We start from the raw sequence: 12,324 nt of genomic DNA, 5'->3' as shown, positions 1-12,324 counted from the left end.
CCTGTAAAAGGGTCGTTCGACCCCCAAAGGGGTCGCGACCCACAGGTTGAGAACCGCTGATGTAGAGCTATGGTGAGTCTTAAAAACTAAATATTTAATTGTCTAGGCTGGTCACCTCAAAATATCCCAAGTGCCTCCAATGCATCGAAACTGAAAGTGGTCTTATCCATCCATCATAGGAAAGCCCATAGTTCTAAAATAGCTCCAATAATCATTCCCTTCCCTCATCTCCTCTAGCAATTACATGCATACCATCTACTCAGTTGGTAGCATTCACTTTCTGATATTGTTATTGACATGCATGCCTTGGTTTCAGAACTGGATCCCAAGTCATTATCTTTTCTTTCCTTGCACTTGACCTCTGTCCCTTCCAAAGCCTAGGATATGCTGCACTTGGCAGGCCCTCACAGATCTTTCTGGAATGATTACACTTACCATGATTAGGTCCTTTTTGTCAAAGAAGGAAATGCTATTGGTCTGATTTGTTATTTACTTAAATTTACTTATTTTTTTCTTCAGATAAGCCCTGTTTAGTAGTCACGTCTGGGTATCAAATAACCTGTGTATCAAAGTTATGTTATTTGGAACATACTATTTAAAAGCATCCTTCCTCCCTTTAAATAATGACAGAAGCCAAATTTGCCTTTTTCCAAATCTCAGATACTCCTGACATATTCCAGGAGGGACTGAGAACATTAAGCAACAGTGGCAGCCACGGACTGGCATTCCCCTAGACCCGTGGTCGGCAAAGCGCGGCTCGCGAGTCACATGAGGCTCTTTGGCCCCTTCAGTGTGGCTCTTCCACAAAATACCATGTGCGGGCACGAACGTACAGTGCGATTGAAACTTCGTGGCCCATGCACAGAAGTCGGTATTTTGCGGAAGAGCCGGTATTTTGTGGAAGAGCCACACTGAAGGGGCCAAAGAGCCGCATGTGGCTCGCAAGCCGCAGTTTGCCGACCACTGCCCTAGACTGTGACCGGACTCACATCTGCCATCTTTAAGCAGAAGAGACGAATGGTGTCTCTTTTTGCTTTGAGCTCCCACTTGAATGGTGGCAGGTGTGTAAGTCCTGTGGCCACAGTGATAGCTTTAGCCACTTGTCCACAGATGCTGGGAAATGATAGAAGCAGGTTATCAAGTCTTTAAACCCTTGGCCCTTGAAAGACTCCTGTGAATTAAACCTGAACTTCACACACTGCACACTTCAGGTCTTCCTCCAGAAAACTGATTTTTTTCCCCCCAAAATTTGATCACCCACCTTGGAGTTCTCCACTCCGACTGTAGAGCTCCCGTCTCTGCTCTCGCAAGTAGGCGCTCATGCTGATGGCGTGGGAGGACGATTCAAACCTGCATGAAACGCAGGGAAACAATGGTCAGGTGGTAACCACGACAGGCCAGGCGTGGGCTGGCACAGATCTGGATTTATGAACGGGCTCCTGGCTACCGCTCCTCCACAATGGCACTGGGATCTTCTGCCCACTTTCCACTTCAGATGGCACAACTCTGATCAACTTTCTTTGGTCTCCAGATCCTCTGCCAGGATCCCTACACACACAGCAAAGAGTAGCTCATAAGGTCATTCTAACTTTGCCTGTCCAGCTCAGAAGCTATCGGTAGCTGCCAGCTATCACACAGAAGTCCTGGATGCTCAGAGCAGACACCGTGCCATTCTAAGTCCCCCGTTAGCGGATTAGACAATGGGCATGCTAGGAATGCTGCTGATTCAGACGTGGGGAACCTTTTTTCCTCAAGGGCCATTTGGACATTTATAACATCATTCGCAGGCCATACGAAATGATGGCCTTAAAAATTAGCTTGCTATATTTGGTCAAACATTTAATTAACTCACCCCTAATGCCTTGGCAGGGACAGACCAAATGATTTCACGGGACTTATACGGCCGGTGGGCCGGATGTTCCCCACCCCTGAACTACACCAAAGAAGCAAGGCAGCTAAATCCTCACACACAATACAGCTTCGAAAGGGCTGCCAGGCTCTGACCTGCACCTGCCACATGAAATGCTCTGGAACATACCAAGCTCCAAACGTGTGTTTGCCACACCTACCCGGAACTGTTTCAGAGGGGAAGGCTCACGATAGAGAACACAGATCTAAAATAATAAATAGCAAAAACAAAAAACAAACACCACACAAATGAAAATCACTATCTTAAGAGAAACTTGCAGGTAAGGAAGAAACAGTTAAAATTGTGACTCTATCAAACAGTAAATCCTCTGTTAAGTAGCTCCATTTCCAACCCAGTATCTTCAAAGGCAGAATACCAGCCTGACAGGAGAAATCCGTGGAAGAACTGCTGCCATTGAGGTGTAAACAGCACCACAATGGAAGAACAGCAGTTACAGAATAGGCTCCTGGCCACAAGGAGGGAGCGCCATCATTTCCTTAATTCTGCCTCCTTTATCCATCCTCTGACAAGGACGAGGCGCACTAAGCTGAATGTCAGTCTGAGGGGGACACTTGGGCTGCTTGATCCTCTCTCTGCACCCTGCCAAGAACTAAGAGGACACTCACAGCCAGAAGGAAGGCCCAGTGTGCAGTAAAGTACCACCTGCCAGTCAAGTAGAAAAAGGAAGCCGCTGGCCTCTGAAAAGCATGCTGACAGCTATTGATCAGAAATGACAAGGGAAAGAAATAAACTCTTGAGCAAAGAATGGGGAGGCCCACATTATACAATAAGAGAGAACTTAAACACACTTAATTAACCTTGGCTCGGGGCAATTAGAGGGAGCAATAAAGTCCTTCACGGATGTGATAAAAACAGGTTACAGCTCACCAAAATCCTCATCCTCATGACCTGATGTATTCCTTGGGAATCCTTTTATGTTTGCAACAAGTCACAGATTGGTACAATTTTACAGTAAAAGGGACTCTAGAGATGACCTAGTCTCACCTCCTTATTTTGCAGCACAGGCACGAGGCACTCAAGCCAGGAGATCTGCTCCAGACCACAGGGCCCACCGAAGGTGGAACCCAGACTAAGAAAGGCAGATCTGAGATAATGGCCTATGCGGGTGAGGAGTTTTTATTTCTATGTAATAATAATAAATATGTGACAAATATTCACAGTCATTTATTCATTTCCAACATTTTATGTTTTCCAGGACCACAATTTCAGGATTGGCTAAATGTTTAAAAATGGCTGTGTGGTCTCAGGGGTGACAGTTGAGAGCATGAATCTAAAAACCCTGAAACCTGATTTCAGCACAACACCTACATTTAGGTGGTGGGTTGAGCTGGGAGAGGGGAGACAGGAGAGGAGGAGGAGCCTAACAGGCAGCATCTGAGGCAGTCTTGGTGTCCCTATCCACTACCTTTTCCTTCCACCGCCTTTCTTGCTTGCTGGCGCAGCTCCAGTTCTACTGGGGGGTTCTGCTACCTGCCTCCTCTCTTCTCAGCAGTTCTCTTTCCTGTGCTCAGGAAAAGTGGCTCCCTCTCCAGCTTGAGACCTGTCCCCAGAGTGAACCTAACTGGTTTAAGATGACCACCCAGTCTACTTGCCCTTGCCCAGGACTACTTCAGGAATGGACAGAGACCCAGTCCGCGTCTCCTGAGGAAAACATGCAGAGGGGATCTGTTGCTGGCAGGAAAAATTAAAGAATGTATAAGCAATAATTTAATTAATTTTAAAAGCATTTGGCCGAAGCCAGTTTGGCTCAGTGGATGGAGCGTCGGCCTGCGGACTGAAGGGTCCCGGGTTCGATTCTGGTCAAGGGCATGTACCTGGGTCGCGGGCACATCCCCAGTAGGAGGTGTGCAGGAGGCAGCTGATCGATGTTTCTCTCTCATCGATGTTTCTAGCTCTCTGTCTCTCTCCCTTCTTCTCTGTAAAATATCAATAAAATATTTTTTAAAAATAATAATAATGATAATAATAAATAAATAAAAGCATTTGAAGGGGCAGGTCCACTTGGGAAGACAGTTTGGCTGTGTCTTAAAGTTAAACATGGTCTACCATATTCTCCTGGGTATTTGCCCAAATGAGCTGAACACTTATACGGGACACAAAAACCTGCACATGAGTGCTTATATTAGCTTTATGGAAGCAACCAAGGCACCTTTCAATAGTTGAATGGGAAAATGGTAGTACATCCACACAATGGAATTATTCAGCGATACAGAGAAATCTACTGAGCTACAAAAGACATGAAAGGACCTTAAATGCATATTGCTAAGTGGAAAAGAAGCCTGAAAAGGCTACATATTATATGACTATAACTATGAAAGGCATTCTGGAAAAGACAAAGGAAGAGACAATAAAAAGGTTCAGGGAACAGGAAAAAAGGAGTAGAAATAAACAAGTGGAAAATGGGGGGTGTTTAGGGCAGTGAAACTATTTTGTATGAGACTGTAATGGTGATCTATAGCATGATACATTTCTCAAAACCCATAAAACTGTAGAAAACAAAATATGAACCCTAATGAAAACAGTGGACTTCAGCTAATAATTATATAAATACTAGAGGCCAGATACACGAAGATTCGTACAAGAATGGGCCTTCCTTGCCCTGGCTGCCGGCACCACCTTTGCTCTAGCCCGGAGCCACCTTTCTGCCTTCGTTCCGGCGCCTTCCCGCCTTCCCACACTGCCCAGAGGCCCGGAGCAGCTGGGGCGGTGCGGAACGCCTGTACCATCACCATGGCACCTGCATATGCAAATTAACCCAACAAAGATGGCAGGTTAATTTGCATACTCACTCCTGACTGGATGGTGGGCGTTGTGAAGGTATGGTCAATTTGCATCTATCTCTTTTATTAGTGTAAATTGGTTCATCAAGTATAACAGATGTACCAGATTCATGCAAGATGTTGATAGAGGAGGTTACAGGAAAGGGGACCATAAGGGAACTCAGTGCACTGGCTGCTCCATTTTTCTAAAAACCTAAAATTGCCATAAACAATAAAGACTACTAATTAAAAACAGATTTATAGGCAGAATCACAGCCTACTTCCTAGCATCACCATTCTTACTCGAGTGGAAATAAAGGCAGAGAAATGGGGAGGGTCAAGTCCGTGATGACACCGTGCTGGTAAGGTAAGGAGTCCGCTACATTCATCCTTATTGTGTGAGATAACAACTGCCCCTGCTTTAATCTACTCGTGGCTCATGTGGGGTTCTACATCACCTGCAGATGTAAACATTTTTATTGATACTGCATCTAACCTCTGAATAAACTGTAAAAAGGAAAAAAAAAAGAAATGCACTCAATAAACAGAATGGATTTTATTCCACTGTGAAAAGAGTAAATCTCCTCTCCTCTAGACCCAAGATAAATGAAGTGCTGAAACTTTCCTTAATGATTAAGAACTCTATAGTCCACGATTTAAAAAACAACAACAAAAAAGCCCTGGCCAGTGTGCCAGTGTGGTTCAGTTGGAGGGTCATCCCGTCATGTACTGAAGGGTTGCTGGTTCCATTCAGGTCAGAGCACATGCCTAGGTTGCAGATTCGATTCCCAGGAGGGTGGTAAGGGAGGCAATCAGCTGACGTCTCTCTCTCTCTCTCTCTCACGCGCTTTCTCTCTTCTAATCTCTCTAAAAATCATTGGAAACATATCCTCAGTGAGGACTAAAAAAGAGAAAAGAACCTGCCCCCAAAAAGACAAATCTCAAAAGTGAATCAGTAAAAAATACTGGAGCTTCCAGTATTCCAAACACTGCGCTAATACATACTTCTGTAGCCACTTTACATGCTTAGATTTACAGAAACAACTTCTTAAATATCTATTAACTCTTCCAAAGGACACATAGGTCTAGCAAGATTTAAATACTGCTTCTAGCACTTGCTAGCTGGGTAAACTTACATAAGTTACCTCACCTCTCTTGTGCTTCAGTTTGTTGTTGTTGTTGCTGTTTTTACATGTAAAATCAGATTAAAAATTAAACCCACACCTGTAAGGTCATAGTGAGTAAATAAGATAATCCATGAAAATGGCTTCATGCCTTGGCTAGCACTCAGTAATGACTCAGTGTTAGCCAGCACTCCAGCTGCTGAAGTTTGATGTAACCTGAATTATGCTTGATACTGTTTGGAGTAACTTATCTGCCAGAGTATCTGGCAATAGTAAGCACTCAATCAATGGTAGCTACTATTGTTGTCATTATCAATGTTAATAATAACTGTTAGCTGTTGCTAAGATAGTAATTAGAAGGAAAAAAAGTCCAGATTGTACCTTTATGAAATCAAACAAAACCCAATACTACTTAGTTAGACAGATTTACATAACTTTATTAACAAAGGTTGCTTCTTGGCACTTGGGGTTTTTCAAAGGCTGAAATATTACATTTCATTTCATATAAATTCCTCAGAAACAACTGGAGAGTTTAATTTTCCTTCATTATATATAAACTCCCCAAAAATAAACTCCTGCCATTTTTTTTAAAGTTCTAGATAGTCCAGTAACCATATTCCAATATGACCACTTCCCCTTACAAAAAACTAAAGTATACAAAGTTGAATATACAGCCGAAACCGGTTTGGCTCAGTGGATAGAGCATCGGCCTGCGGACCGAAAGGTCCCGGGTTCGATTCCGGTCAAGGGCATGTACCTGGGTTGCGGGCACATCCCCAGTAGGAGATGTGCAGGAGGCAGCTGATCGATGTTTCTCTCTCATCAATGTTTCTAACTATCTCTCTCTCTTCCTCTCTGTAAAAAATCAATAAAATATATTTAAAAAAAAAAAAGTTGAATATACATTCACTTCCTATAAATTATTTCAAAACTTTAACTGAGTGAAGTAATGGCTGTCAATTAAGTAGCAAGTCCTGCCTGGATCTAACATTTCCTAACACCTGCTATATGACCAACAGGAAGATACTTACTTGAAAAGAGAATTTTTCGGCCTTTGAGGTTTCTTCTTGGCAAAAAAGGCTGCGAACTCCCGCCCAGTGCTGGCGTAACTCAATTGAGCTGATGGTTCAGAGGCCGTACGAGTATTTTTCATGTCCAAGTACTCAGTCAACAGCATCTGTAGAATCAGATAAGCAATGTAATACACACATTTAGAGGTGCTATCAGGAAAAGCAATTTTAAAGCATAAGAACCTAATTCTAAATCCTCATCCTTGCCACGTAGAAGTATTCGTATTTCCAGTGGTGGATCTGAGGAAGTTATTCTACCCAGAAGCCACCTACTCTCTGTCTGCATCGAAAACTAGGGAAAGAGTGTGGTGGGCATTTGAATATAGGAGTAAAATAAGAGTTTATATCTCACTTATATGCGGAATCTAATGAACAAAATAAACTGGTGAACAAAATAGACCCAGAGACACTGAAGCATGCAACAGACTGATGAATTTTAGAGGGAAGGGGCAGGGGGCAGGGGGCAGGGGGCAGGAGGGAGATTAACCAAAAGAACTTATATGCATATATGCTTAACCTATGAACAGATAATTGAGCAGTGACGGCCTAGGGAGGGGCCTGGAAGGGGGCAAAGGTGGGGGGAGGAAGGGGAACATCTGTAATATTTTCAACAATAAAAATATTTTTTTAAAGAAAGAGTTTAAGCCAAACTGACATTTGCTGGGGAGCAAGATCTGAAAGGCTCTGAGGGAACATTTTTATTAAGGGTCTACTATGCACCAGGCACTGTGTTGAGTTTATCCCTTAGTCATAATTTAATCATCAATTATTCCAAATTATAGCATCATCAGCAACAATGCCACAACATTTACTGAGAGCTTACTATGTTGCAGGCAAGGAACTAATCCATTTAGATGTTTTTCCTCGTTTTAAAAGAGCAAAATTGTATCACATAAATTCTCAGATTACGAGGAGAAAAGGAGGCTCAGCAGAGGCTCAGGCATGCAGCGTGCAGCTGGGGGACTGGCTCTGGGTCCATGGTACCTGCACAGAGGACAAGCACTCTACCCAGCCTGCTCAGAGGTGCCACAGGCCATAGCAGGTGGAGGGTCCTGGCCGATGAGTAATTTCTAGGGCCACTACTCATCTTAAGAGCTTCAAAGCAGCTAATAAACAAAAAACAGCTTTTGATCACTACTGTCAGTGGGTCCTCTTATAAAATGACTCCACTATAGAGTCTCAGAGGTGGGAGCCTGGGCTAGAATCAACTGCTCCACAGATTGTAAGACCACTGTTCTCAGAGGTCCCCACTATTGCGAAAGGAAACAGAATAACTACCCTGGACTAAGCACATCAACTCCTTTCCATAATCACCACATTTAAATCCTTCAGATACCCAAGTCCTATAGACTTATAGGCAAGCAATTCTACCCAAGACTGAAGTAAAACTTTTCGGAGACTCTGGCTACCGTGTAACTATTTATTACTGCAGGCGTATTTACATTCACTCCTTCATTCATTCAGTGAAAGTCTGAGGACCATATTAAGCATTATCATAAAAAACATTTAGAAAGCACTCCATAAACATAATGCTGCCCCAAGTAAGTTTTAAAGCCATTATGTCTCTAATAGGAGAACACAACCACCACTGAGTACTTATTAAATATCAGATACTTTAAAAACAGGATCCTTCTCCACCCTAAACCTATGAGGTGGAGGAGTTACTACCTGCATTTTAGGGAGGAAGAAAGTGAGAATCAGTGGTATTTAGAAACTAGCCTACATGCCTGGGAGGGATAAGGTTATTGGGAAATCTCTGTACACTCCCCTCAATTTTGCTGTGAACCTTAAACTACTCTGAGAAATAGTCTGAAGGAACAAATGAAACAAGCCTACGTCTTGTAAGTACAGCATGCTGGCCTAGTGGACTCCAGAGCCCGTGCTCTCTTCCCCATGACACGTTATTTTCACTAAAAGCATAAAAATGGTCAATAAGAATGGCTGTAAGTGGCAGTAAATGGGCTTTATTTCATATTCTGGAAAATAAAAATTTATAGTGGAAAAGTATAAAATATGTTAACAGATTGGTCAATGTTTTTTTATTTACTTACGAGGCCACTGGAATATTACTCAACATGATGATAAAGTAAGATAATGACAAATACCATCTCTGTTAATACATCACTCAAACTGCCCAATAGTCAGGGAGTACTGAATTGGGTCTCTACGTTAGTAACTCAACTGAGGGATTCAATTTTTAGATTTGATACTGACACCAATAACGTTTGCAGGAATCTGTGATTAAAAGAAGGCTGGTAGGAGAAACCAAGATGGCGGCATAGGTAAACACCGGAGTTTGCTGCCTCGAACAACCACTTCAAAAATACAACTAAAAGACGGAACGGACATCACCCAGAACCACAGGAAGGCTGGCTGAGGAGAGACTGTTCAACTAGAAGGAAAAATAACAGCATTACGAGGCTTAGAGGAGGCACAGTGTGGAAAATTTAAAGGTACGGTGGTGCGGCGGTGCGCGCGCAAAGCAGGCTGGTGGCTGAGGGCGCGGTTGTCGTTTTCAATCCGGAGGGAGTCTCAGACTCTGGGCTACAGATCCGGGGGAGTCTCTAGGGATCCAGACTCAAACGGGAGAAGCGGGACTGTCTGGCTCCGAGGTTTGCAGCGGTTGTGGGGACAGAGAGGCAGAGCCCCTGGAGACGGACTGAGAGCAGCCATAGCTTCTCCCTCCCCCCGCCCTGTTGAGCCCGCCCCGCCCAGGCCCTGCGCAGAGCCATTTGCCAATCGCCTCAGGCAAAGGCTGGACTAGCGCCCCCCCAGAGGACTGAAGTTATCCAGCTGATTCCTACAGCCAGTCGGCCTGGTGGTCAAATCCCTCTAGTGTTAACTACAACAATTAAGGCTTGGCTAGAACAAGACTGCGCACAAAGACCACAAGGGGGTGCACCAAGAAAACATAAAAGATGCGGAGACAAAAAAAACATGACAGAAATGGAGGATATGGAGCTAAGAATCGCAATTTTGAGGGCTTGCTATAAACTTTTGCAGAGCCTCACGAAAACTAATGAGACCCTTGATGCTACGATAAAGAAATTAGAAAGTAAGCATACACGGACTGAAATAAAGAATATTATACCCAATAGCAGACCAGAGGAGCACAAGAATCAAACCAAAGATTCGACAAAAATCACCCAACTGGAAAAGCAAAATGAAAAAAGAATCCGAAAGTGTGAAGATAGTGTAAGGAGCCTCTGGGACAGTTTCAAGCGTACCAACATCAGAATAATAGGGGTGCCAGAAGATGAAAGACAGCAAGATATTGAAAACCTATTTCAAGAAATAATGGCAGAAAACTTCCCCCACCTGGTGAAAGAAATGGACTTACAGGTCCAAGAAGCGCAGAGAACCCCAAACAAAAGGAATCCAAAGAGGACCACACCAAGACACATCATAATTAAAATGCCAAGAGCAAAAGACAAAGAGAGAATCTTAAAAGCAGCAAGAGAAAGAGACTCAATTACCTACAAGGGAATACCCATACGACTGTCAGCTGATTTCTCAACAGAAACTTTGCAGGCCAGAAGGGAATGGCAAGAAATATTCAAAGTGCTGAATACCAAGAACCTACAACCAAGATTACTTTATCCAGCAAAGCTATCATTCAGAATTGAAGGTCAGATAAAGAGCTTCACAGACAAGGAAAAGCTAAAGGAGTTCATCACCACTAAACCAGTATTATACGAAATACTGAAAGGTATCCTTTAAGAAGAGGAAGAAGAAAAAAGTAAAGATACAAATTGTGAACAACAAACATGCATCTATCAACAAGTCAATCTAAGAATGAAGTGAATAAATAATCTGATGTACAGAATGAACTGGTGATTATAATGAATCAGGGACATAGAAAGGGAATGGACTGACTATTCTTGGGGGAGAAAGGGGAATGGGAGATTCGGGAAGAGACTGGACAAAAATCGTGCACCTATGGATGAGGACAGTGGGTGGGGAGTGAGGGCGGAGGGTGGGGCGGGAACTGGAAGGAGGGGAGTTATGGGGGGGGGGAAGAGGAACAAATGTAATATGAACAATAAAAATTTAATAAAATAAAAAAAAAAAAAAGAAGGCTGGTAAACCAGAAGAGAATATCAAACTGATATAACATAGGAAGATGTCTGGTTTTAACACCAATATGACAGAAGGATGTTTCTACCAAAGTATGAAATACACTGACCATGTAATTCTTCTGAGGTACTTCCTTGTCCTAGAATTCATTGAGTGGCCTTGTGCAATAAAATACTGACTAACCAGAATCTAACTGGCCAGCATCCTTAAAACCCTAATATTTTAAGATCACTGCTCTTTTTTCTCCACATCAACAATTCCCCAATTTATTACTTCTCAACAATGTTAGTCTACTTCCAGCCACTGGCTTCTCCATATCTATAAATATGTACTACTTCTACCTTCTCAACAAAAATCTTACTTTGGGCCCCATGATCTACCTATAACGGGTGGGCAACCCTTGGCACGAGTGCCAAACATGGCACGCCAGTAACTTTTGCTGGCACGCGAAACCCTCTCTTATAATCTTCCATTTACAATTATGAATCTTTGTTCTCAGTGATGAATTTTGTTAAGTCTTGCTGGGGTCCAACCCCAGTGGGTCCAGGGATTCCCAAAGGTGTGGACGGAGTCGGCGAAGAAGGAATGACACGGAGACCAGTGTTCAGTTGATCAGCAGCCTAGCCAGGATCTCTAGCCAGGAACTCCAGACAAGTTCTGGTCAGGATCTCCAGCAAAATTCTGGACAGGATCTCCAGCGAGGCTCTGGCCAAGTTCTGGTTAGGAACTGATTAGGATCTCCAGCCAGGTTCTGTCCAGGATCTTTTGCCATGTTCTCTTGCTAGGTTCTGTCTCTATGTTCTGTATAGGATCTCCAGCCAAGTCCTGTCTCTAGGTTCTGTCGTCTGTTGTCTTGTTACATCTGTATTTATACCAGTTGATTCCAATCCTATCAATTTCTATTCCAAAGGTTAGGGCATTTCTTATCTCCATTCCAGGGAGTAAAGATTATGTAGCTTAAGCGTGACTGTTTGTAGTTAAAGTGATTAACTACCCGCCTGGCACTTAGTTAAGGGGTTGTATCCCCTCCCTAACCTCAGGTAAAAATCCCCACCTGGGGAAACAACCTTTCTCGGAGAGGTGACCTTGGTTAAAACACCTGGCGCTAAGGAGAGCAAACATATTAAGAACAATATGCTATATATGCCAGGTCCCTTGAAACATATGCTGTGCAGATGTTTCTTTCCTGCAGCGACTGTGTCAAGCAGCAAGGATGGACCGGCTCCCAGCAAAGTCTCGTAATAGGAGTAGCCTGACAGATGAAAGTAGTAGCTCGTGCATATCTCTGAAGGTCACGAAATATAAACCTGATGTAAAAATCTCTGTCATCAGTGATGCAGCAGCAAAAGTCCCACTGATAATAT

At 43.3% G+C, this 12,324-nt stretch overlaps 1 protein-coding gene across 1 annotated transcript in view; it reads right to left on the bottom strand.

Annotated features, from left to right (window-relative positions):
• Positions 1–12,324, bottom strand: part of EXOC4 (exocyst complex component 4) — a 755,478-nt gene that overhangs the window by 523,157 nt on the left and 219,997 nt on the right. The window contains exons 8-9 of the mRNA XM_070423919.1: positions 6,845–6,990; positions 1,262–1,350 (exon numbers count right to left, since the gene is read on the bottom strand). Coding sequence (XP_070280020.1) covers positions 1,262–1,350; positions 6,845–6,990 — 235 coding nt within the window. The remainder of the gene's footprint in view (positions 1–1,261; positions 1,351–6,844; positions 6,991–12,324) is intronic.

Source organism: Myotis yumanensis, unplaced genomic scaffold (genome assembly GCF_028538775.1).
Source record: "Myotis yumanensis isolate MYYU_CA2020_CCGP unplaced genomic scaffold, mMyoYum1.0.hap1 SCAF_9, whole genome shotgun sequence".
Classification (NCBI taxonomy): Eukaryota; Metazoa; Chordata; class Mammalia; order Chiroptera; family Vespertilionidae; genus Myotis; species Myotis yumanensis.
This window is presented reverse-complemented; position numbering and strand designations above follow the sequence as displayed.